This window comes from Gambusia affinis, linkage group LG11 (assembly GCF_019740435.1).
Source record: "Gambusia affinis linkage group LG11, SWU_Gaff_1.0, whole genome shotgun sequence".
NCBI lineage: Eukaryota > Metazoa > Chordata > Actinopteri > Cyprinodontiformes > Poeciliidae > Gambusia > Gambusia affinis.
Window position 1 is genome coordinate 27908405 of NC_057878.1, and position 23000 is coordinate 27931404.

The 23000-nt window shown below is 41.2% G+C and overlaps 1 protein-coding gene across 1 annotated transcript in view; it reads right to left on the reverse strand.

The window, feature by feature from the left end:
• Positions 1-42: 42 nt before the first annotated feature.
• Positions 43-23000, reverse strand: part of LOC122840375 (obscurin-like protein 1) — a 39653-nt gene continuing 16695 nt past the window's right edge. The window contains exons 15-36 of the mRNA XM_044132729.1: positions 21431-21706; positions 20502-20780; positions 20063-20338; positions 18888-19151; positions 16902-17123; positions 15648-15923; positions 15298-15570; positions 14312-14587; positions 13959-14234; positions 13109-13384; positions 12157-12432; positions 10780-11049; positions 10422-10688; positions 9180-9449; positions 7628-7894; positions 5764-6030; positions 4698-4810; positions 3337-3490; positions 2324-2485; positions 2132-2236; positions 1205-1416; positions 43-57 (exon numbers count right to left, since the gene is read on the reverse strand). Of these exons, the coding sequence (XP_043988664.1) occupies positions 43-57; positions 1205-1416; positions 2132-2236; positions 2324-2485; positions 3337-3490; positions 4698-4810; positions 5764-6030; positions 7628-7894; positions 9180-9449; positions 10422-10688; positions 10780-11049; positions 12157-12432; positions 13109-13384; positions 13959-14234; positions 14312-14587; positions 15298-15570; positions 15648-15923; positions 16902-17123; positions 18888-19151; positions 20063-20338; positions 20502-20780; positions 21431-21706 (5072 nt within the window). The remainder of the gene's footprint in view (positions 58-1204; positions 1417-2131; positions 2237-2323; positions 2486-3336; positions 3491-4697; positions 4811-5763; positions 6031-7627; positions 7895-9179; positions 9450-10421; positions 10689-10779; positions 11050-12156; positions 12433-13108; positions 13385-13958; positions 14235-14311; positions 14588-15297; positions 15571-15647; positions 15924-16901; positions 17124-18887; positions 19152-20062; positions 20339-20501; positions 20781-21430; positions 21707-23000) is intronic.

Consider the following 23000-nt stretch of genomic DNA (forward strand, 5'->3'; position numbering starts at 1 on the left):
TCTGCGAGGCCGACACCGCCACGTCTCTCAGCTCCCGGACCATCAGGACCGGCTGGGCTGGTGAGCGGACGGAAGCGAGACGGCAACCACCGAGAAACACGAGAAAACAGTTTCCTTTAAAACGTCTGAGAACAAATCTGACCGATTCCAACCAACAAAAACCAAAACTGGAATAGAAATCAGTAAATAATTAAATGTAAACATGACAGTTTCATATTATCATTTAGAAATGAGGGCCGTCAACTAAGCAGCTTTTCTGCTTTAAAACTGAGGATTTTTAATAAAAGCACAAAAATATGATAAAACGAACAATTAAACAGAAAATTAGATTTAAAGTTATGTGGATTGAAAATAAAATTTTAAGAAATTCAGACAAAAATAGAAATGTTTGATTATAATCCGTTACATTTCAAGCTGGTAGTTCAGTTTAATTTCTTTTATTATTTGTAACAGGATTCTCATCAAACAACAAAGAATAAAAACGCAGGATGGAGATGATGGTCGGAGCATTTTTAGTTTTTTACTGATTCCCAGCTTTCTAATGATAAAAACATGCAAATAAAAAAAGTCATTTTTCTTTACTACAAATGTATTGTGGATTAACATTTTTAAGGTTATTTGTTATTTAGAAACATAATAAAAGAAAAATAGAGTTGAGTTTGTTGGGTAGAAACTAAACATTTCTTTGGGCGCAGCATTAATATTCCTGTTAGGTGTTAAGATGCAGTTGGTCAGCAGGGGGCGCAGCGCTGCTCACCGTCACATCAGACGTAGATCTGCTGCCTATTTATGTAAATACGGTTTAAACAACTAAAGTTCTGCAGCTCAACATGAAAAACTGAGAAAAGTTCCTGCAGACTTGAATTCCTCGGATCATTTAAAAGGTCCTGCTGCTGTTTTCTTTCCACTGGTATCGTCAGCGTTTCTGTCCAGCTGCCTCTTATCCATTAATTCATTAATATCTTAATTAATCCATTAATATTTTAAGCAGAATCCTTCGGTAAGCTAACTCTCGTGGTAAATAAACTGTCGTTTTCACGCAGCACCAGCGGTCCAGAGATCACAGTTTGAGAAAGACTGCTGAGAAAATAATTTGGTATAAAAGGACAAGAACTGTCTTAGTATTTTGACATCTGAGTGCCTTAGTGCAGTAAAACCCTTTGTCTCCAAAACATAAACCGCTGCTGCAGGGTGAGTTGTTTACCTTCCACTCCTCCAGCGCCACCTGCTGGATGATCAGTTTGCGGTAGCAGCCTTCGCTGCAGATCTCGAAGCGTTCGGAGGGCAGGACGACGTTGCTGCCTTTGTACCAGCGGATGCTGCACCTGGGGTTGGACACGGTGCAGTCCAGGACCACGCGGCTCTTCTCCAGGGCGCTCGTGTCCTGGAGAGGTTTCACGATGTTCACCGGGAGCTCTGGAGCACAAACAGTGTCAAATTTAAGAAAAAAGGATGCAGATTTCTATTTCAGATGTTTTAGAAAAACTAGTAGAGCACCGAGCAGCCAAAAGAAACAATCTTTATAATTAATCACAATAAAAACACTGAAAACGTGTAAAATGTCCGCAGACATTGAGAACACAAAGTGATAAATTAGCTCCTTTTGTCCTCCTGGTGCTCTGGGAGGGAGAAGAAGGACGAATCACAAATTATTTTGCTGTTGTAGACAGAAAAAAAAAGTTTCCGATTTTTAAAAACCAAAAATAGTTTTTAGTTAATCCCAGGAACAAAAGTAATAATTTTCTTCAACAGACTGTTTCTGATTGATGTTTGTGACGCGACAAATTATGAGATAAAAATGAAAAAACAGGCTAACTAATGAAAACATCGCTAGGTTTGCCTTTTAAGACGATTTAAACTTGCCACAGAAAATTTCTAACTAAAAACAATGACAGTGTCGGAGTGTCACGTTTGTTTCATTTTTTAATTGCAGTTAATTGCAAAAAATGTATCCCAGGGGCCACAAACGGCCCTGGGGCCACAGTTTGGACCCCCCTGGTCTAATGAAACCACCGTGTTTAAGAACAAGAGGTGAGTTTGTTAAATTATAACCACTAATTAATAATCAGACTGAATAATCAATGACATTCTGATGTGTCTGTTAGTTTTTCACTAAAGTTGAATTTCTTACCTTCCACCTCCAGGAAAGCAACAGATTCTGCGTTTCTGGCAACAAACTTGATTTCCCCGGAGTCTTCAGATCGCACGTTGCACATGAGGAGAAAATGTTTGGTTCCTGGAAGAAGTCAGAAATACGATCCACGTCATCCAGCGTTTTACTTCCTGTTTAACCTTTAAAGGCAGCATCAGCTGTAAATCTGACCTTCCTGCCGGATCTTGACGGTGCTGGTCGGTTGGATCCGCTCGCCGTTTTTGTACCACTCCCCTGGAACGTCCTCCACAGAGATCTCACAAACGAAGACGGCGTTCTGATCCTCCTGGATGTCCAAATCCTCCAGACCCTGCAGGACCAGCAGCTCCCGCTCTGCAGACACAAATCACAGCAAAGACACTTTAAACCTTAAACTACAAACTCATCATCACAATCTGAAGGACCATAAAATGTCCCAGCAGTCCCACAATGCACCAGACCGTTTTCCTGCAACAGGAATGACATTCTCAGATCCATAAAGTTTAGATCCTAACAAACATTTAACCCTGGAACTGGAAGACATTTCAAGTATCCAAAATAAACAAACAAAAACGTAAATTATAAAATTCCTGTAAACAACATTGTCCTTCAGAAAGAGACTTTCATCATCAACGTTTTGGTAGAAAAAGACAAAAAAGAAAAAATACAAATAATGCAAATAGAAATAGATTTTATCGTTTTTTTTATTGGTTTGTTGTTTGTTGCGACAGGCGGAGTCATAAACGCAGGTTTTTAATCGTTTTTCAGTTTATTCCTGCAATATTTGCTGAACTTCTCAACAAATATTTTACAGATTTATTATAAATTATGTTATTGAGTTTAAATGAGAAACAAAGATTTGGGGAAATTTTTCAGAATTGACATCAAAATTAAAATTTTACAAATTTTCACTATAAATTCATGTCTAACACTTTAAAAGTTTTTTATGTTTTAATTTCTAGTTAGAAAAACCTACAAAATAATAGAGTGTAATACTTGATCGATGCCAACAGAGGGCAGTGCTGTGCTACACAAAAGATATTACATCTTATTTACTACAGGAACTCATAAAGGAATATTTTTCATGATCTTTTTCAATATTACAATAAAATAATCTCACATATCTTCATAAGGTTTAAATGGAGCTAATTCAGCCTGTTGACCAATCATGTTTTAGAAAATGCAGGTGTTTAACGGTGCGTTACCGTAAACCTCCACTGAGCAGGAAGTGGCAGCATCACCAGCGTCGCAGGCGTACAAGCCGGAGTCGGCCGCGCTGCATTTCATTATCTGCAGGAAGCGCTTCCTTCCCATGGCATAAATACGAACGTCTTTGCTTGGCTTCATCTCAACTCCGTCCTGAAAGAAAAAACAAAAACGATTAAACTTTATTATTCCATTTTAATGGATGACTACAGAACCGACATTTATTCTCCTATTAGTCAACATTTATTTGCAAAGGATAAGACAGTTCAGTAGTTTCTACCTCAAAGTGTTCAAAAACAGAGGTTTCCAAAGTGTGGCGCGTGGGCCATTTGTGGCCTTCAAAGTGATTTTGTTCGGCCCTTCACAATACAAAAGGTTTCACAAATTTATTGTTTCAGCTCAAGATTGAAGGATGATGCAGTTTTAAAAAGTTAAAAAGATAAAAATTACAGTCTCCTTATTATTTAATTGAATTTAATAGTAAAAAAACACAAACAGACTTTTAGTGAACAAATCAATTGGCCTGATTCAAATCTTGTTGCTGAGAATAAACACAAAAACATCCAAAGATAAAAGGAAAAAACACAAATATTTAAGATATAGTTTTAAATAAGCTCCAGATTCACAATAAGTTTCATTTTGTAATCAAGATTCTTCAGTTCATTAAAATATTGTTGTGAAGATAAAAATTTGACAGACATTGAAATATGAACTTTACAGATTCTGAGGTAAAAAGTTTGGACACTGATCCAGAAGAAAGATGAAATGATGATTTTAAACTTAGACAAAGTAAAAAGTTTTTAATGTTTTTATTCCTGTATTGAATTTCCACAAACAATGAGACTGAAAGCAGCAGCAGGTCTGGGAGCTTTTACATCATTTTTCATCCCACAGTTAAAAAACGTCCGTCCTCTTTTTGCTAAATTTGATGTTTATCTTTATTTTAAATCCCTTTATTGTAAAAACATTGTAGAGCTTTAAAAATTACAAAAAATTTTACTACGTTTTGCAACTTTAAAAATATTGCAGACTTTTGATTTGGACGATTTAATTTTTTTCTTTAAATCTCCTAAAGGTTTAGCAGAAAACAGTATTCAAAACTGCCTTAAATGTTATTAAAATTAAAAATTAAAAGAATTTTGTTTTTAAGTTTAACCAAAATTAATCAAGTTAACTTATCATAATATTTTTATAACTTTTTAACTAATTTAAATTCAACTTTCTTCCAAATTATGTGATTGAGTCTCAATGAGAAAAACAAAGGTTTTTGGACATTTTACTGAATTTTCAAATTTATACAAAAAGAAAATTCTACAAATTTATTTATGTAATTTTGTGAAGGGAAGAGGAAAAGTTCGACCTTCATCCATTTGACGTCAACGTTGTGTCTGGACAGCTCACAGTCGAAGGAGATGACCGACCCGTCAGGAACTTTCTGGTTTTCCAGCTTCCTGACGACGATCACCGGAGGCTCTGCAGAACAAAACCACTTATTAAAACAACAAAAACATATTTATGTTTATATTAACTCAAAAACATATTTATGTGTTTATATTAACTCAAAAACATATTTATGTGTTTATATTAACTTAAAAACATTTTTATGTGTTTATATTAACTGATCCGCTGCAGCGACGCGTCCGGAGAGAGAAAAGATCAACCTGAGAGAACGAGCCGAAGCTTTTCATCGGACGGTTGGAGGTTATTTATTTTGTACCGTGAGCCTGGATGAAGGCGACGGCAGCAGAGCGACACGTCCTGCTGTTATCATGCCAGTCATGGCTGCCATTTGGCCACAACTGCAGCTGCCATCTGAGGTTGCAGCAAAACGATTACAGTTCGATTATTTGGTTCGTTATAATCGAACTAAATGTACAAAGGAAATCAAAACGACGGGTTGGCTTGGACAGAATCCTATATGGACGGATACATAAGACTGTCATCATGAGGCTGTGGTGGCGTAGGGGGTCGCACAATCCACATTCGAAGGCCTGGAGTCCTCGACGCGACCGTCGCGGGTTCGATTCCCGGACCCGACTGACATTTGCTGCATGTCTTCCCCCGTCTCCTTCCCCCTTTTCCTGTCATAAGAGGGACACTAGAGCCCATAAAAAGGCTCTAGTGTCCCTCTTAAAGGAAACAAACTCCAGACCAGAAACACCTTCAAGAAGCTAGAAAAGTCAAATTTCTCTTTATTTAAATGCTTCAGAGCAACATGGCCACTTAGCTCCAAGCTACATGGTCCTCTTTCTGACTGCCAGTAAATCACTAATGTGTCTATGTAATATTGTCACCTCCCTAAAGCCATTTGTGCCAAAAATGTATTTTGTTTTTCCCTGAAACATGTTTTGGAGAGAAAAAGGTGGCAAAAATCAGACTTAGGAAGTATTTTATCTGATCTGTTGACCTTCCTGTGAGTTTCCTACCCTTCACAACAAGCCGAGCCGACGTCTTCAGGTTCTCCACGCTGAACACGAAGCTGCCCGTGTCTTCCACCGACAGGTTGGAGATGGTGAGGCTGTGGACTTCTCCTTTGGCGCTCATTCGGAAGTGGTTGGTCGGCTTCAGCTGGATCCCGTTTCTGATCCAGGTTCCCGGGACGTTGGCGTGGGACAGCTCCACCTCAAAGGACGCCGTTTCTCTCTCCGTGGTTTTAATGTCTGTCAGCCCACGCTTGATGCTGATTTTTCGCGCTGTGGGGCAACAGAGCACAAAAGACAGGAATTAATCTGGGGGACAGACCACCAGGCCGTGGAGGAGGAATGGTGTCGCTTTCTGCTCTGGAATCTGTTCCTCCGGCTGATTTCAGCCACTGACCCTCAAACAAAATCCAGGTTTGAAACTGCCACGTTTTTTCACTTATTGTGAAAACATTCCTGGTGGAAAAAATGAGTGTTTATTTTGGAGACCTGATGACAACAACCTTAGTTTTGAAGGTCAGCGTGTAAATTTAGTCGCAGTGAGAGTAGATCAAAATTCACAGGATGTGCCAACAGCGGCCCGAAGTCCCAACTTTCCCCTTCCCACCTGCACAAGTGTTGAGAGAGCAGCCTTTAATTCAGCCGCTGGCCTGCAGACCGCAGCCTGGGCAGCACAACCTGGAGGAAACCCTAGAATCAGAGCATCTTAGTTACCACAAGATGTTTATGGAGCCTCAATGTCAAGCAGGTCTGACGTCACCAAGAAAATCTTTACCGAGACGACAAGAACGATACGTCCTCTCACTGCTAAAACAAAAGTATTTTTGAATTAGTTTCTACTGTAAATATCTCAGTTCAAATCATACATATAATGTCCTTCATTTTCATGTTTCTGAATCTTTTTATCAGCCTTTTGAACTGAAATGGATTTTCTTCCCAACTCCAGCAGCTGATGAATCTTCAATCCATTTATTCATAATCACATAAAACTAAACCAAAATGTGGAAGAACTAAAAATACCACGATGGCAAAAAAATACTAAACTAAAACTAATTAATAATAATAACTAATAAAAACTAGGAATTACTTTCTAAATTGAACAAAGAAGCAAATTTTCAGCGAGATATATAATTTTGATTTAAATCAACAATTCTTTAATATTGATGAAATAGTTCTTGCTCCACTGGCTCATTAAGTAGCTTAAAACAAAATGTCAAATTTATTTTTATAGTATTTTTAAAAATAGGTTTAAAACGGCACCAAAGTGAGGGAACAAAACCGATTCCACAGCAGAACAAGTTGATGAAAAGAGAAAGAGAAACAAATTCTACAGAAAGTAATAATAAAATAAAATAACAGTAATGAGTAAATAAAACATCACAACAGAAAAGTTACATTTTTCCGGCAGTGGAACTAGAACTGGGTTGCTAGGTAACGGGGCTGGGCTTGGCTGGGGTTGCTAGGCAACGACGCACTGCTGTTGATTATGACAGAAGTAGAATATTCTACCAGTGGAACTAGAACTTTTCCATCAATATTACAGAATTATTCATTTAAAATAAGCAGCTCCATCCAGTTTTATCTTTAGTGTTTGAAGGTATTTGCACCTGAAACTGGACCAAGAATTCTTGGCCAGGTTTGGTGGGTTTTTTTTCAGTGCTTGAGTCTGATTACGCCGACCTTGTTCTGCGTCTTGGGTTTGGTTGGGATGTCACCTGTTGGTTGCCATTCCTTCCCAGTACATGCTGCTTCTGTTCCCAGTAAACTCAGATTACCACTAATTAAGAGGGGCCCTCAGAACCAGGGCAGTTCTCGGTAACGGTGGTAAACAAACAGCAACAGCACATAGTGAGAACACGAGGACACTCACGCTCCACGGCGAGTTGGGCCTGCGTCCGGTCGTGGAGGGTTTCACAGCTGTAGGCGCCCCGGTCCGCCGCGGCCACCTGGTGGATGGTCAGGCTGTGGCTCCGGCCCCTGTGTTTCAGGGTGTACTTGGCGCCGGGGTGGATCAGGATCCCCTGCCTCATCCACTGGACCTCCGCCGCCTCTTGACTGACCTCCACCTCCAGAGTCGCCTCGCTGTACTCCTCAGCTACAACTGCCGCCATTTTCTTTGTGAACAGCGCCTGTTGCTCTTTAAACGACAAATACAGATTACAGGACAGCAACGTTTAAGTGTTTAAAGCTCCGGTATGTAACTTTTATTTTCATACAGAACAATATGTCCTTTACATATTTGTAAGACCTGTCACCATGTTGTGACAGTTTGTTTTCAGACAGATAATTTATGAACTAAAGGGATCTGGAGGAGCTGAAGAAAAACAACCAATCAGAGCTAATTAACAGAACAATTAACAGTGGAACTGGAAGCCATTTTAAACATCAAAAAAACTAAAAACAATAAATGAAATGAAAATCGGAACACAACATAGTGCTGTCGATAGTTTCATGTACCACGGCTCAACGTGCTGATGGCAGAAAAACAACTTATTGTTACAGGAAAACCATTCATTCACTGTGATTGGCTGCTATGCTAACTAGCCTTAGCAGTCTTCTTTTTTTTCTCCCTCTCAGTGACAGCTACGCTGCAGACCAGTTGCCATAGCAACTGACTGACAACAGCTCCACTAATGTATCAGGATTCAGCACCATTTCCCACACAAAGAACAGATTCAGTCTGTTACAGTTTTATGTTTTCAGGCTTGATGTTTATTTTGCAATTAATAATCAGTGATCGCTGTGGTAGATTAGCTACCGCTGCTATTAGCTAAGCTAACACAGCTGTGGTAGATTAGATGCCGCTGCTATTAGCTAAGCTAACACAGCTGTGGTAGATTAGCTGCCGCTGCTATTAGCCAAGCTAACACAGCTGTGGTAGATTAGCTGCCGCTGCTATTAGCCAAGCTAACACAGCTGTGGTAGATTAGATGCCGCTGCTATTAGCTAAGCTAACACAGCTGTGGTAGATGTATCAGCCGCTGCTATTAGCTAAGCTAACACAGCTGTGGTAGATTAGTCTGTTACAGTTTAAGCTAACCCAGCTGTGGTAGATTAGCTGCCGCTGCTATTAGCTAAGCTAACACAGCTGTGGTAGATTAGCTGCCACTGCTATTAGCTAAGCTAACACAGCTGTGGTAGATTAGCTAATTTAAACACCTGCTCTACTGGTGATGTGTCAGAGTTGGTGTTTATGTCGCCTTTTATTTATCTTTTAAATGAACCGAAACATATTGAATTCCACAACACTTCTGCATGTTATGGTGGTCAAAGTCAAGCTAGCATAGCTGACCCCTTCGCCTCTCCCATGCACCATAAATAAGCATAATTTAGTACAATTAAAAACTTATTTTGTTGTTAATTAAGGGCCAGAGGAGCTAAATGTTTAATCAAATGTTATTTCTGAGACAGGAAGAGCTGACCTTGGACCGTTAGCTCTGCCTCTGACTGCAGCCCCTCGGCGTCAGCCGTCACTCTGCCGCTGTCTGACACCAAGCAGCTGCTGATGCACAGCATGTGGCACAGGCCGTTACAGGAGACGGCGGTACGCTCGATCAGAGCGACGTCCTTTCCATTCAGACGCCAAACCAGGGCGGTGTCTGCCGGTGAGACCACGCACTTAAACACGGCATCTTCCCCTTCACGGATGGTGATGTTACGCAGCTCAGCGATGAATTCCACAACACGGGGGGCTGAAATTCATCATTAAAAATCACATTTTCAGGCAAAAATTAACATAAAAGGGGATGTATTAGACAAAATTCAGATTTTTACATTTTTGTGCTTCCATTTGGGTTTCCACTGCTTTTGACAACAACGCAATCTTAAAAAATACCCACTCAGCTGTTTTTTGGCCTTTGATTTTTTTGGTGTCTGGAAAACGAGCCGTTAAAAAAACCTTTGAAATGTCACATCTCAAATCAGCAGGAAGTGACCCCTCACCTAGTGACCCCAGCTCGTCGCCTAGTAACCCCAGCCGAGTTCGGCCCCGTTACCTAGCAACCTAAGCTGAGCTCCAAAACGTTTGGCCAGCTGGTTTTACCGCTGTACAATGGCTGCTGCACAACAAATACACAAAATCTTACCAAGTATATTTGCTCTAGTTTCTAGTGCAAATATCTTAGTTCAGTTGAAACAATAAGACTAACTTACAATTACCTTTTCAGGATCTTAAAGCAGCTTGTTTTAACCCAGTAATTCCTTACTATTGATGGGAAAAGGATTAGTTCACTGGTAACTGGACTTGTTCCATCAATATTAATTAATTACTGACTTAAAACAAACTCCAATGTCCTGCTGAAAAGTTACTTGCACACCAAAATGCTTGGTAAGAGTTTGTGTTTTTACAGTGACGTGTTTTGTTGTACGTGTTTCCTGCATTCTTGTTGGTTGCACAGAAGGCTGAAATAATGCTTTTCAAAGACATATGGTTGTATGATTGTGCATCGTTTGCAGCCATCTTTATGTAAGAGTGTAGGCATTGAGATGGGAGGGCATAAACAGCAGCAGCGTTTTTGGATTTAAAGTGACAGGACGCCCTAAAACAACTGAAATATTATCTAAGAGTAATTTTGAGCAGAAAAATGTAATAAACATGTTTTGTGTGGCCTATATATCAATTCTGACCTTTTATCACTTGAGTTTGAAGAATGGAGGTGACTTACTTTCGATGCTGACAGCGGCAGCTGTTCGGTCGCCTGTGGATTCACAGACGTATTCTCCGGCGTCTTCCTCCGTCAGCTGCTGGATGGTCAGGCTTCGCTCCCGGCCTTGGGCTCGTATTGTGCAGCGGCGACTTGGCGTCATCTCCTTACCGTCTTTCATCCACCGCACGTCTCCTTTAGGTTTGTTCACCTCACACTGCAGTGTAACAGTTTTACCTTTCAGGGAGATCACATTCTCCAGACGTTTGACGAACTTCACCTTCATTTCTGAAAAAAACAAAAATAACCCCAAAGGATCACAATTATAAACATTTAACAAGCAAGTCAGGCTAAAGGTCACAGCAGAGGGCGTTCTTACCTTCAACGAAAAGACTGAAATACATTTCATCTGTGCTTACGTCACAGATATATTCTCCAGAATCTGACAGCTGCAGAGGATTAATGGTGAGCTTATGAGTTTTACCCTCACTGGAGATATGAATGTTGTCCTTATTCAACAGCTGGCCGTCTTTCAGCCAGCGGACATTAATGCATTCACTGCTCACAACGGCACACAATGTGGCGCTCTCATTCTCATAAGCTGACATGTTAGTCTTTCCTTTTTTATTAAGAAACTTGGCTGGGGGATCTGAGGGAGAAAAAAAAACAAGTTTCTCAAAGAATTCAAACAAAAAGATATGAAGCTAAAACCCCTAAATGTCTAAAATAAAACTGAAAACAAGCAGCTATAAGAACCAAGTTAATGCTACAGTATGTAACTTCTATAAAAAATATTTTTATTTTATATATTTGTTGAAACTTGTGACAGTTTTGTAAAATTAATTTCCTCTCGTCTCAGTGCTAACGAGAAACAACCAATCAGAGCCAGGAGGCGGGTCTTAGCGCTGCCAATCACCCTCCATTTGTGAATGCTAATGGTAGTTAGCATGTATGGAGCTAAATTAGACTCGGAAAGATTCTCAAAGTGTACAGTAAGATCTGCAGGTGTCCAAAAAGATCCACAAGAGTAAAAGGAGACGAATAAATGTACAAAACGATTCATAAATGTGCAGAACACAATGAATCTGTATGACCTATAAATCTAAACCTCAACATTCACATGTGTAAGCAGTTTCTCAGATGCACAAGTTGCAATAAACTATGCATACAAATCACCAAATAAACGTTGACGGGTCACCAGCTGCGGGCGGATCGGCTGCTGCGTTTTCCACTTTTGAGACTTTCTCAGATATCCCAGAGGAAAAACTCGAGTATCTGAGCAAAATCAGACTTTTTGGAAATGTAGTATTTTTGACTTGCAGTCCAAAAACAACTAGAACAAAGACTTATATTAAAGTTGTTGAATTCTGTAAGTATCAACTTTGTGGGCTGCACTACACACATTTAAACGGATCTTTTTGCAAATCTTACTGTAGCTTTGTGAATCTTTCTGAGACTAATTTAGCTCCATACGCATAATCACAGATGATGGCAGATAAACGTTTTCCTGTAACAGGAAGTTGTTTCTCCACCATTACAACATTTAGCAGCGAGTACATAAGATTGATTGACAGCGCTAAGCCCCTCCTACCGGCTCTGATTGGTTGATTTTCACCAATAGCTGTGTATTTCTTACAGTATTAGCAGCTCAGGAATTAAGTGGAGGAAATTGATTTTCTGTCTTATAAACTGTAAAAAACATTTTTTTTTAAAGTTGCTGCAGCTTTAAGGGCCTGGAAGGAAAGTTCTGATTTACCCTGAACCTCCACGACGGTGACCAGCTTGTCGTCGACGGCTTCACAGACATATTCTCCAGAGTCTGAGGGCTGCAGCCCAGAGAGGACGAACTTCCTCACCACGCCGTAGCTGTCGATCCGGATCCGGTCGCTCGGCTGGAGAGCCTCTCCGTTCCGTGTCCACTCTACGTCGGCGTTCGCTCTGGAAACTTCACACTCCAGGATGAGGTCGTCTCCTGTCACCATCACATGATGCTCCGGGTTCCCAGAGTTCCCAATAATCTGCACAGGAGGTTCTGAACAGAAACCATCACATTAACTAGCCTGGAGATGAACCAGGAGGCGTTACACCAAATATTAACAGTTCAGGCTTTTGGATGTTTTCCAAAGACTAATGATGAATATTTCTGAGGGATAATTTTGTTTACAGAGATTTTATGATTCAATATATTTATGGTTTCAGTTGTGTTTTGATTTTTGATCATTATCATGAAAATGCTTAAAAATGAACTGAAAATGACAATAATTTCTGGGACAAACTTTTCGTCCAGCAAAGTTTGTAACCATTCGTAAAATGATTTTTTATGTTTTGGATCTACAAAAGAAACAACTACTTATTTTAATGCAGGGTTGCCCAACACGGGGTGCGGGGGCCATTTGTGGCCACTGACCAAAATGTATTTAAATTGTTTTTATTTTAATAAGTTTGAAGCCATTTTTATGTTTTGGATGTTTACTGACACACAGATTTAATAAAAACTGTTTATTGTTGAGGAAGTAAAACAAACAGTTTTAACTAAATTAATTTAAAGTTTGGTACTTTTGGCTCCGGGGACAAAAAGTTTGGACACCCCTGATTTAATGTATTGCAGCTAAATGTTGAGTAAGTAATAAAAAGTCACAATATTTTTTATTTTCATGTGATGACGGTAGTTACAGTCCAGTTCTGGTGACGGAGGTCAGCATGTTCACCTCTCACGGTGATGGTGAACGCCATCTTGTCGTCTCCTGCGTAGCAGCTGTATTCTCCTGAGTCTTCCAGGCCGGCGTTGAGGACGACCAGCGACCGGAAAACGTCCTGCTCTTCGCAGCAGTATCTCTGGTTGTCGTCAATCAGCTGGTCGTCTTTGTACCAGCGGACGGACGCGTTGGCGTTCGACAGCTCACACACCAGAATGATGTCATCTGAAACCAGGAACTGCTTCTCTGTCTTTGCATCAGTTTTTCCAAGGATTCTTACAGGCAAATCTGTGAATAAAACAAAGTATTGATCTGTTATTACCTCGGCTGTCAATGAGACGTTTCAGGGTGAATTCACACCAGTCCTGATTAGTCAGCTTTAACTGAACCCCAGTCTGTCTGTCTAGAAGATCCGGTTCGTTTGGGGACTGAATGCTAATCAAACTCTGGTCCTTCTACAAACCTCGCTCTTCGTTTGGTTTAAGTGAACTCTGGATTGGTTTGAATGCAAATGTGAACGCTAAGCGGATCGGAGACCGCTCCAAAAGCAGGAAGGGGACTACGGCACAAGGCATTCTGGGTAAACACAACCAAACAAACGTGCTAGCCTGCGCTAGCGGCTCATGGTCTTCAGCCAAAGAGAAATCCTACAACTACTAAAACCTGACGCCTCCATTTTTGTTTACATCTGGTGAAGAAGGAAGTTGTGCTCAGTGTTTTCTTCAGAGGATTTTGATGCAGCGAATCTTCTGGACTATCAAGGTGTGAAGACATCCTTAAAGAACAGAGTTCATTTTTTCTTTTGACCAAAACTGAACATTTTCTTCATCTATTCTGCCTCCATGATGAAAACAAAACCCACCCTGCACTCTGACATTGAAGTCCATCACGTCGTCCTTTGCGTCACACACGTATTGCCCGGCGTCTTCCACCGTTACAGAATGAATCGTTAACTGACGAGTGACGCCATCTTCCAGGATCGTGACTTTCCTGGAGTCCTCCACTTCTTCTCCATTCTTCTTCCAGGTCACCTCGGCGTTTGACCTGGAAACCTCGCAGTCCAGAACCAAAGTCTCACCAACCACTTTCTCAACTCTGCTCGCCATCTTCCGTGGGCGCAGAAACCGCACAGGAGGTTCTGCACATTTAAACACCCAACAGATCTCAGTAAGATGAAATACTGAAGTAGACGGATGATCTTCAGCGTTTCTTTACCTGCTATGTTCACAAAAAACGTCACAGAATCGTCTCCGGTGTCGCACACGTATTCTGCCGAGTCTCTGACCGTCGTTTCAGGGATAATGAGCCTCCGGTAGACGCCGTCCACCTCCAGGAGGAGGGTCTCGCTCTCCTCCACCTCCAGTCCGTCTCGATACCAGCGCACCACCGCGTTGGGCCGAGAGATCTCACAGCTCAGGACCATCCGCTCCGACGTCTGCTGACACAGCTCCATTTGGGACTGGCTCGGCGACAGGATCTGAACCGGAGGCTCTGGAAACGGATATGGAGGCATTTTTATCAAACTGAATCCAGGTAAAGTTGGAGCCGCCTTAAGAAATGAGTGTTTTAAGAAAATATACCAAATATTTCTAATTCAAAGGTTGGAATCATGCAGCTGGATGATCAATAATTCCAATTCCAATAATTGTTTTTCTCTATTGGACAATAACATTTTAAGGATTGTTTTACATTAAATGAAAATAATAAAGTTTATTTTGGTAGCACATCATAAAAACATCCGTCACCAATTTGAGAAGCTAGTAAACATTACATTTTACATCCAAAATGTCGGTAATTGATCCAGTTGTTAGTAATCAAATCAACTCAAAACATTTGGGGTTTTAGTCCAAATTTAAAGGATTTCAGTGTTTTGGCTGTTTTGTTCAGAGAGGAAAACCATAGTGGACCAGTATGCAAAGACAGACATCTCTGGGTTTTTATTCCTAAACACGCTGCCTAGTGTTGTATGGTTGCCATTAGCATCGTATGCTGCCCCCTAGAGTTTATCTCTAGTTACAGTGGGGATGCTGCAGAAGTTGGGTCGCCCTCATTCTGCGTTCATTCATCAAACAGAAACCATGCTAGCTGCTTTGAGGACGAGCTGCTCTGCTATGCCACATGGAGCATCGTAGCACAAAACTTTAAACTGAAATTCAAACAACCAAAATGAAAACTTCCAACGGCAGAATCAGAGAATTTACCCGTAATGCTAAGATGGAAGAATATGGAATCGTCGGCCGTGTCGCAGACGTATTCGCCAGAATCTTCGACTCTGCTGGAGAGGATCTTCAGTCGTCGGTATGGACCCTCGTACTTGAGCTTGATGTTCTCACTCTCCTGCAGCTTTTGGCCGTCCTTGAACCAGCCGACGGCTCCGTTGGGTCGGGACAGTTCGCAGCTCAGGATGATTTCCTCAGGGACGTGGCGGTCGAGGTGGACGTCCTCTTTGGGGTAAACGATCATCACAGGAGGCTCTGTGGATGAAGAGGGGAATAAAAACACATCAGATTTACGCTTCCTGGGAATGTGTTTCCTGAAAGGTGTTTATTACCTCTTATGTTGACTTTAAATATTAAAATGTTGTCTCCTGTGCGGCATGTGTAAGCGCCGGTGTCAGACAGTTTGGCTGAATGTATAATCAGATTTCTCTTGGCGCCCTCGGCCTCCATTGATACATCGATGCTCGGTTGTATTTCGGTTCCGTCTTTGTACCACTGGACCACGCCGTCGGTTCTGGAGACTTCACACGACAGAATGAGCTGCTCTTGCTCCACAGCGGTTCGGAAGAGCTCCTTCTCTGGGATATCGGTAAACGTTACAGGCGGCGCTGTGAGAAACAATCAGAAAAGCTCAGTGGCTTTCAGAAAGTCAGCAGCTTTTCTTATGCAAATTCAGACTCGCAGCACACAGTGTGAGGATCAGAGTTAATATTCCTCTACAGCAAACTGGAAACATTTCAAAACGATGCGCTGGTGTAAGAAGATGGGTGAAGACATTAAAGGTCATGGATATTTCTAAGAGCGTTGAAGCTACAGTACGAAACTTTTATTAAAAAATGTTTTTTACATATTTATTAATGTCACCTTGTTGTGAAAGTTTATGAGACAGAAAATCTGTGAAAATATCAATTTCCCTGAGTTACTATTGCTGTCTGAAGAAATGCACTAAAAACGTCCAATCAGAGCCAGGGGCGGGGCTTAGCGTTGTCAATCATCCTCATGTATGAGAAACAACTTAATACAAGAAAACAGATTATCCACCATCATCAGTGGCTATGCTAACTAGCCTGAGGATTCACGGCATGCTATGCTAGCAGCAGCATAGCAGAGAGCTACACAGAGGGTGATGGACAACACTAAGCCCCGCCTCCTGGCTCTGATTGGTTATTTCTAGTTAGCACTGGGAAAACAAAACGGAGCTCAACTTTTCCACAGATTATCTGTCTCACATCCAGGCATGCAGCAAAAAAACAACTTCATAATTAATTGTATTTGCTGTTTCTGTTGGAAATGTAAAATGTCTTCCAGTTTCTGTGTTAAATGTTCACTAGAATTTAAAGTTTATTCTTCTTGTATTATTATTTTTTAACCAATATTACTCTCAAAAGGACAATATTATAGTTTAGTGACAAGTTCAACAAATATGTAAATAAATAAATGTTTGATAAAAGTTACACACTGCAGCTTTAATGGCGTTGGAATAAAACCTGTTATGGCGGAAATGAGGATGATCATGATTTGCTTTCTTACATATTAAAGGCCGTGAAGATGAAAACAACTTGCCAAGAAAAAGCTGAGCATATCACCTTTCACCTTGAAATCTTTATCACCGTCATCAGCCTTACATTCACACGCCCCAGAGCATGATGACGTCAGAGCTCCCTTATCGGGCTTTGACTGGACCTCTAAGCTCGACTCTATCTCGTCCTCATACCAGTCGGTTTGGACCGCAGGGTCTGAGATCTCATCATGCACTCTGATCAGGTTTCCTGCCTCAACAGGTTCGCTCCTCTCAGCCTCTGAAACAGCTGAGAATCAAACCCATGCTGTAGGACTTTATGTTCACTGAGCAACAACCGGGCAGCAGTCAGACCGGCGGCGCAGCGCAGCGCTGGGCTCAGTAAGGTCAATATGAAACAGAAAACACAACAAAGTTGGCTGACAGGTTAAAGCGTTATTGGAGCCAATCCAAAGTGAGTCAGATTCTCACAAACATGTTAGTGCTAATCTTTCTGCGGTCCGCCTGTCAAACAGCGCAGATTTACTCACGTCTAACCACTAGCTCAGCAATACCGACGTTAAAGGCCATAAAATGCAGCCCTGAAACCTAAAACGACCTTCAACAGAGGCGTCAGCAATTCATTTCCCAACGGACCGCGTGAACAATTGTACGTATCTGTGTTTCCATTACAAATGTGCGCAAAACTTTGTCTATATTCGAAAAAACACAATTTTGCAATTGCGGTGTTTACATTAAATAAGGAGTTAATTTGAAAATCTCACATGAAAAAACTTGGCAGCGATGCATTATTTTCCAAAAACGGCAGCGCCGGATGTAAACAATCACACGAGACTTATTCAGAGGAAACGTCGCGTCGGAGCGGATACGCACGCGGCGTTTGGGGGAAACTGTAGTCGGCCATTTTACAGAAGAGTGATGTATTCAACAGAACGTTTTAAGAACCGCACGACGCTCTAAGAGCTCTGGTGGAGCCATCTGCACATTATCTGGAAAAAACAAAAACAAACCGTCTTGTCCTACTTCCTGTCTTCTTCCTCCGCCTGTAGTGACTCTGAATGTTGATGCGACTCCTGCATCATGAAGACTTTTTGAATTTTTTTTTCAGTAATAATTGGCACATTTCCGCTAAACAGATTTATTTTTGTAATTTCAATTTACACAATTTTTCGGCTAATGGAGATTCAGCTACTGTTTAAAAAAACAAAAAAAAAACAAAAAAACAAACCCATCCTCCTCCTACTACTTCCTGTCGTCTTCTTCGTCTCTTTCGCCAGACGTAACATCCGGTTGATGATCATGTGACTCGTTTGACTCGATTCAGCAAAATTATTGTCGTTCTTTCAATGTGCGCAATTTTATGAGCAATCTTTGTACAATTGTCCAAACAGTTTTTCCATATGTTTGAATATGTTATAAAGTTTTTTAGAGACATTTGAGCAACGAAATATGAGAAGCTGCACTGAAAACTTCAATTTCATTTCCATTATCTTCTCCAAAACAAATGATGAGTGACGTCAGCTAAATCTGCACTGCAGGAGGACTTCATATCCAGAGATCAGGGAGGAAATCAGATTTCACCTCCAAAAGCAAGGGCTTTTCAAAATAAAAGCATCACATTTTGATTTAATCTTTTTGATTTACAGTTTTACAGAGTTGGCAGAAGACATGTCAAGGTGTCCCTCCCCAGTTGCATTTATCTTTGACTCATCGTTGACAGAAAGTCCACTTGTATGTTCAAATTGAAAAAATGTTTGAACCAATTTGAAAAGCCAACGTTGAATTTTAACTTGTATTTGTTCTCATAAGGTAGATTATATACTTACTGACTCAGCTGCCCTGAAAGAAGCAGCGTCTGTTTTTGGTAAGTGGGATCACGTTGAGCAGCAAACCAGTGAAGCTTTAAATACTTCGTCATAGTTAATTACTTTTATTTTGACATGGATTATTAATCATTAGTGCAGGTTATGAGAGTTGTAACTTCATTTTGCCTAATGGTCAGGGAAGAATTAAGAGTTAGTTACTCTCACAAAGCTCAAAATACTTAGATCACCTGCAACATCCACCTTGAATTGAATCTGGTTATCTGCAGCCTCACAGCTGTGCCTGACTTCTGCTGACTGAATCACCAGTTCCCTCCGTTTTTCACTGGTTTGGATTTCATATTCACTGGTTTCCAGAAGCCGTTCTCCGTCTTTATGCCAGTGAACTGGAGCAGCTGTCTCAGAAACTTCACGCTGCAGCTTAACTGGGCAGCCTGCTTCTACAAATTTGCTTCTTGCGACTTCTGGCAGCCTTGAGAGCCTCACAGGAGTAGCTGTGGATATTATGAGATTTGTTAAGCTTACATAGGTTTGATTTTAAAGTTATGTGGTTCATGTTTTGGTTTGCCTTAAGAGACTGCCATACGTCAGAAGTTCGTATTTGCACATTCTTTTCATTCATGGCGCAGAACAACCCACCCACTTCTGCAAACTTTACATCCCTTTGACTGATATTTAGTTAGGATTTGTGCAAATATACCAGGTTCCCCACAGAAAACCTACCAAGCCTGGTGGGATGGTCAATTCACCAGCGACCCACCAAGTTTTTATATTGAAAATGTTAAAAGTTTTGAACATTTGGAGATGCATGAGCAGGCATGATGACCAGCATCAGCTTTAAACCTGGCTCCATTCGTCTTTACTGTCATTGTTAGTGGTGTACAAAAACTCTGTTTAGAATAACCAAACAAACTTAGCCTGGTGGGGGATCAAGTAAAGCCTGGTGGCCGCCAGGCTTATAATACACCAGGGGAAACCCTGGTACATAAAACCGCATCTGATAAATGTTCCTTACAAGTATTTGTGTCTTGTGCAGAGACAGAAACCGGATAGTGGAAGCAGAGGAGCTGAAGGGAAATATGGACGTTGCTGATTGGTGTCTAAGCGCATTTCTGCAAAAATCATGGCCACAGACGTCTGACCAATCCTGCAACACTTCATGCAGAACTCTGCTGAAATAGTTTGACCCAGGCCTGCTGTCGAAAGAAGAGTTGGATGATTACATCTACGTCAATGAGAGACGATTGTGGCACTTTGGATAAAGTACGCGCCAGCCTTAAGTGTTTGAAAGGTTTGTCCATTTATTGATGGACTTGATTAGTTTCAACTTGTGCAAAGATAAAACTTTCCCAAATTGATTATTATTATGAATATTTCTTATTAGAAATAAGTTCCAGAAAGTCACCTTCAACGTCCACGTGGAAGGTCACGGCCTCATCAGCGAGACTACAGCTGTAGAGGCCAGAATCAGAGACCTTCGCTGAGTGAATGATTAACTTCCTCAGGGTGCCGTCTCTTTTCATATCAAGGCCTGTTTTGGAGAAAAGCTCCACCTCATCTTTAAACCAGGAAACCTGAGCAGCAGGGTCTGACACCCCACACTGCAGGAATATTGGAGAACCAATTCTGATCAGCTTGTATTTTTCTGAAAATGGGGTTCCTATAATCCTTGGTGATTGGCCTACAAGAGGAGAATGACAAAGGCATAAACAAGAGATGAATTCACAAACACCAGACACAACACTCATTTCAGCCAGTCACTTTCTCAAGACCATTTGAAGCAAAGTACACTTGCACCATGCAGACTAAGCAATCCCTTCACAGACACATCAATAAGCAATCACCTTTTACGTCCACTGTAAAGGTAACGCTGTCCTCTGAAGTCGAGCATTCATAGATACCAGCATGAATGCTTTCAGCTGATGGGATGGTTAGGGTCCTTGTCAGACCATCTGATTTAATTTCCACTTTGTCCCAAGACCCAAGTTTCATCCCGTCTTTGTACCAGTCGACATGAGCCAAGGGATCATGAGCGAGTTCACAGCTAAGGACAAGAGGTTTTCCCTCTTCGATGGATCTGTTGCTGTCCTTCTGCTGCAGCTTTGAGAACTTCACAGGCAGCCCTACAGTTTGGGGATATTCCAAAAGGAAAGAGGAAATATTCAACTTAATTAATGCAATTTATTGAATGCAAGAATTTTTGAAACACTAGACTTTATCTTAAGTTTATCGACACAGTTAGAACAAGACAAACATATCTCACAAAGCATATTAGACATAACAAATACTCAACAGAAAGACAAAAACCAAAGAGTGTCTAGAAGAGAAAAACCAAGAACGTGACATCTCCAACGTCACACGTCGTTCACAACAGAGATTAGAGGTAAGTTGCAAACAAGAACATGTTTTATGTTTACTCTTTTCTCCCACAGGTGTGTTTAGTATGTCAAAGAGTAAGAGACAAGAAATGCAACCTCTTTAATACAGTAGACACTCAGACTGTAAGGAGAAAGGCAGAGATATTAGGAAAGTAAAGCTCTTGAAATATTGTGTTAAGGTTTTAAAGGTATTTAATTTAGAAACATCATTGTGATTAGATGTAACACGGACTGTTTTTAATTACCAAACAATGTGAGGGAATTTTCCTTTGTGTATTAAAGAAGCAGAATATTAAAACAATTTTATATAAAGTGATAAATCTCTGTTAAGATAAGCACTCAGTGTTAGTGCTTTGCAAGACACTAGAAGCACTGTCAGGTGTTTTGTGCATCACCTTTTACTTCCACAGAGAACTGGATGTCATCATCCTTTGACTCGCACCGGTACACACCAGTATGAGCTCGCTCAGCGGACGGCACAACCAGACTCCTCAGGTTTCCCTGTGACTGGATGGCTACTCCACTTTCAGCTAGGAGCTTTCTTCCATCCTTGTACCAACTGACTTGTCCAGAGGGGTCTGACAGCTCGCACTGCAGCGCTAGAGGAGCGCCAGCTACTACTGTCATTTTCTGTGCAGCCTCAGATAAAGCTGCAAATGTCAGAGGAGGAGCTACAGGGTTGAATGTAGAATAAAATTAGTCAGTAAGGTGCACCGATCTGACTGAATGACAAGATTCACCTGTACCATCTACATATGTGTCATGCATTACATCAAACTAAAAGTAATAACCACATAAATTAGTAACTACTAACAAATAGTAAGGTAATATCATGTCTTTATCAAATTAGCCAACATCCATCCATGTTTTCCACTGATTTTTTATGTTATTGGAGGTAATGAGGGCTGCACAGTGGCGCAGTTGGTAGAGCTGTTGCCTTGCAGCAAGAAGGTCCTGGGTTCGATTCCCGGCCCGGGGTCTTTCTGCATGGAGTTTGCATGTTCTCCCTGTGCATGGTGGGTTCTCTCCGGGTTCTCCGGCTTCCTCCCACAGTCCAAAAACATGACTGTCAGGTTAATTGGTCTCTCTAAATTCTCCCTAGGTGTGAGTGTGTGTGTGAATGGTTGTGTGTCTCTGTGTTGCCCTGCGACAGACTGGCGACCTGTCCAGGGTGACCCCGCCTCTCGCCCGGGACGCAGCTGGAGCGGAACCAGCAACCCTCCTGACCCCATTAGGGATGAAGGGTGTATAGAAAATGGATGGATGGATGGATGGATGGATGTAATGGGTACAGACATCCGAAATGTTTCAAAGCTCCATCTCATTCCTGGTCTGCCCAAGAGTTTCCTACTAGCATGAGATGAGCAGAAAACCTCTCCACAGGCACCTGAAAGGCGTCACAATCAGACGCCCAGCAGCTCTTTTCAAAGCGCTCCACTGATGGAAACTTTGATTGTTCTGTCTAAGATTGAGCAATCATCACCCTTAGGATCAAAGCTCATCTCTGAAGTCCTAAAACAACCAACTGCTCAGACAATTCCTCCTGGTCATGCTTGTTGACTCCATCAAGGTCCAGAGAGGCTTTTTAATTATTAGAAATCACACGGCTCACCACCAAGCATGCCTCCTTGCCCTAAAGTTAAAAATATTCGTATTTGGTGCAGAACTTTGTGTCGACATCTGGGCAATCAAGAGGCAGGAATGTTGTAGTCTGGCAGCATCTGGAGCGTTTGACATAAGATTAGATATAAGCTGAACTGGACTTGAGACGTTATGATCTGGAAGGACAAATCTATTTAGAAATCTAATAGAAATCTATTTAATTAATATTGGTCATCTCTTTTTGGACACGTGTTTCTCGATTCTAGTCCTGCAGGTTCTCTGCCCTGCATTTCCCTTCTGACTTCAATCAGTGGCTGATTAACAGGCTTCTGCAGAGACACACCTGAAACACGCAGGAAAAGT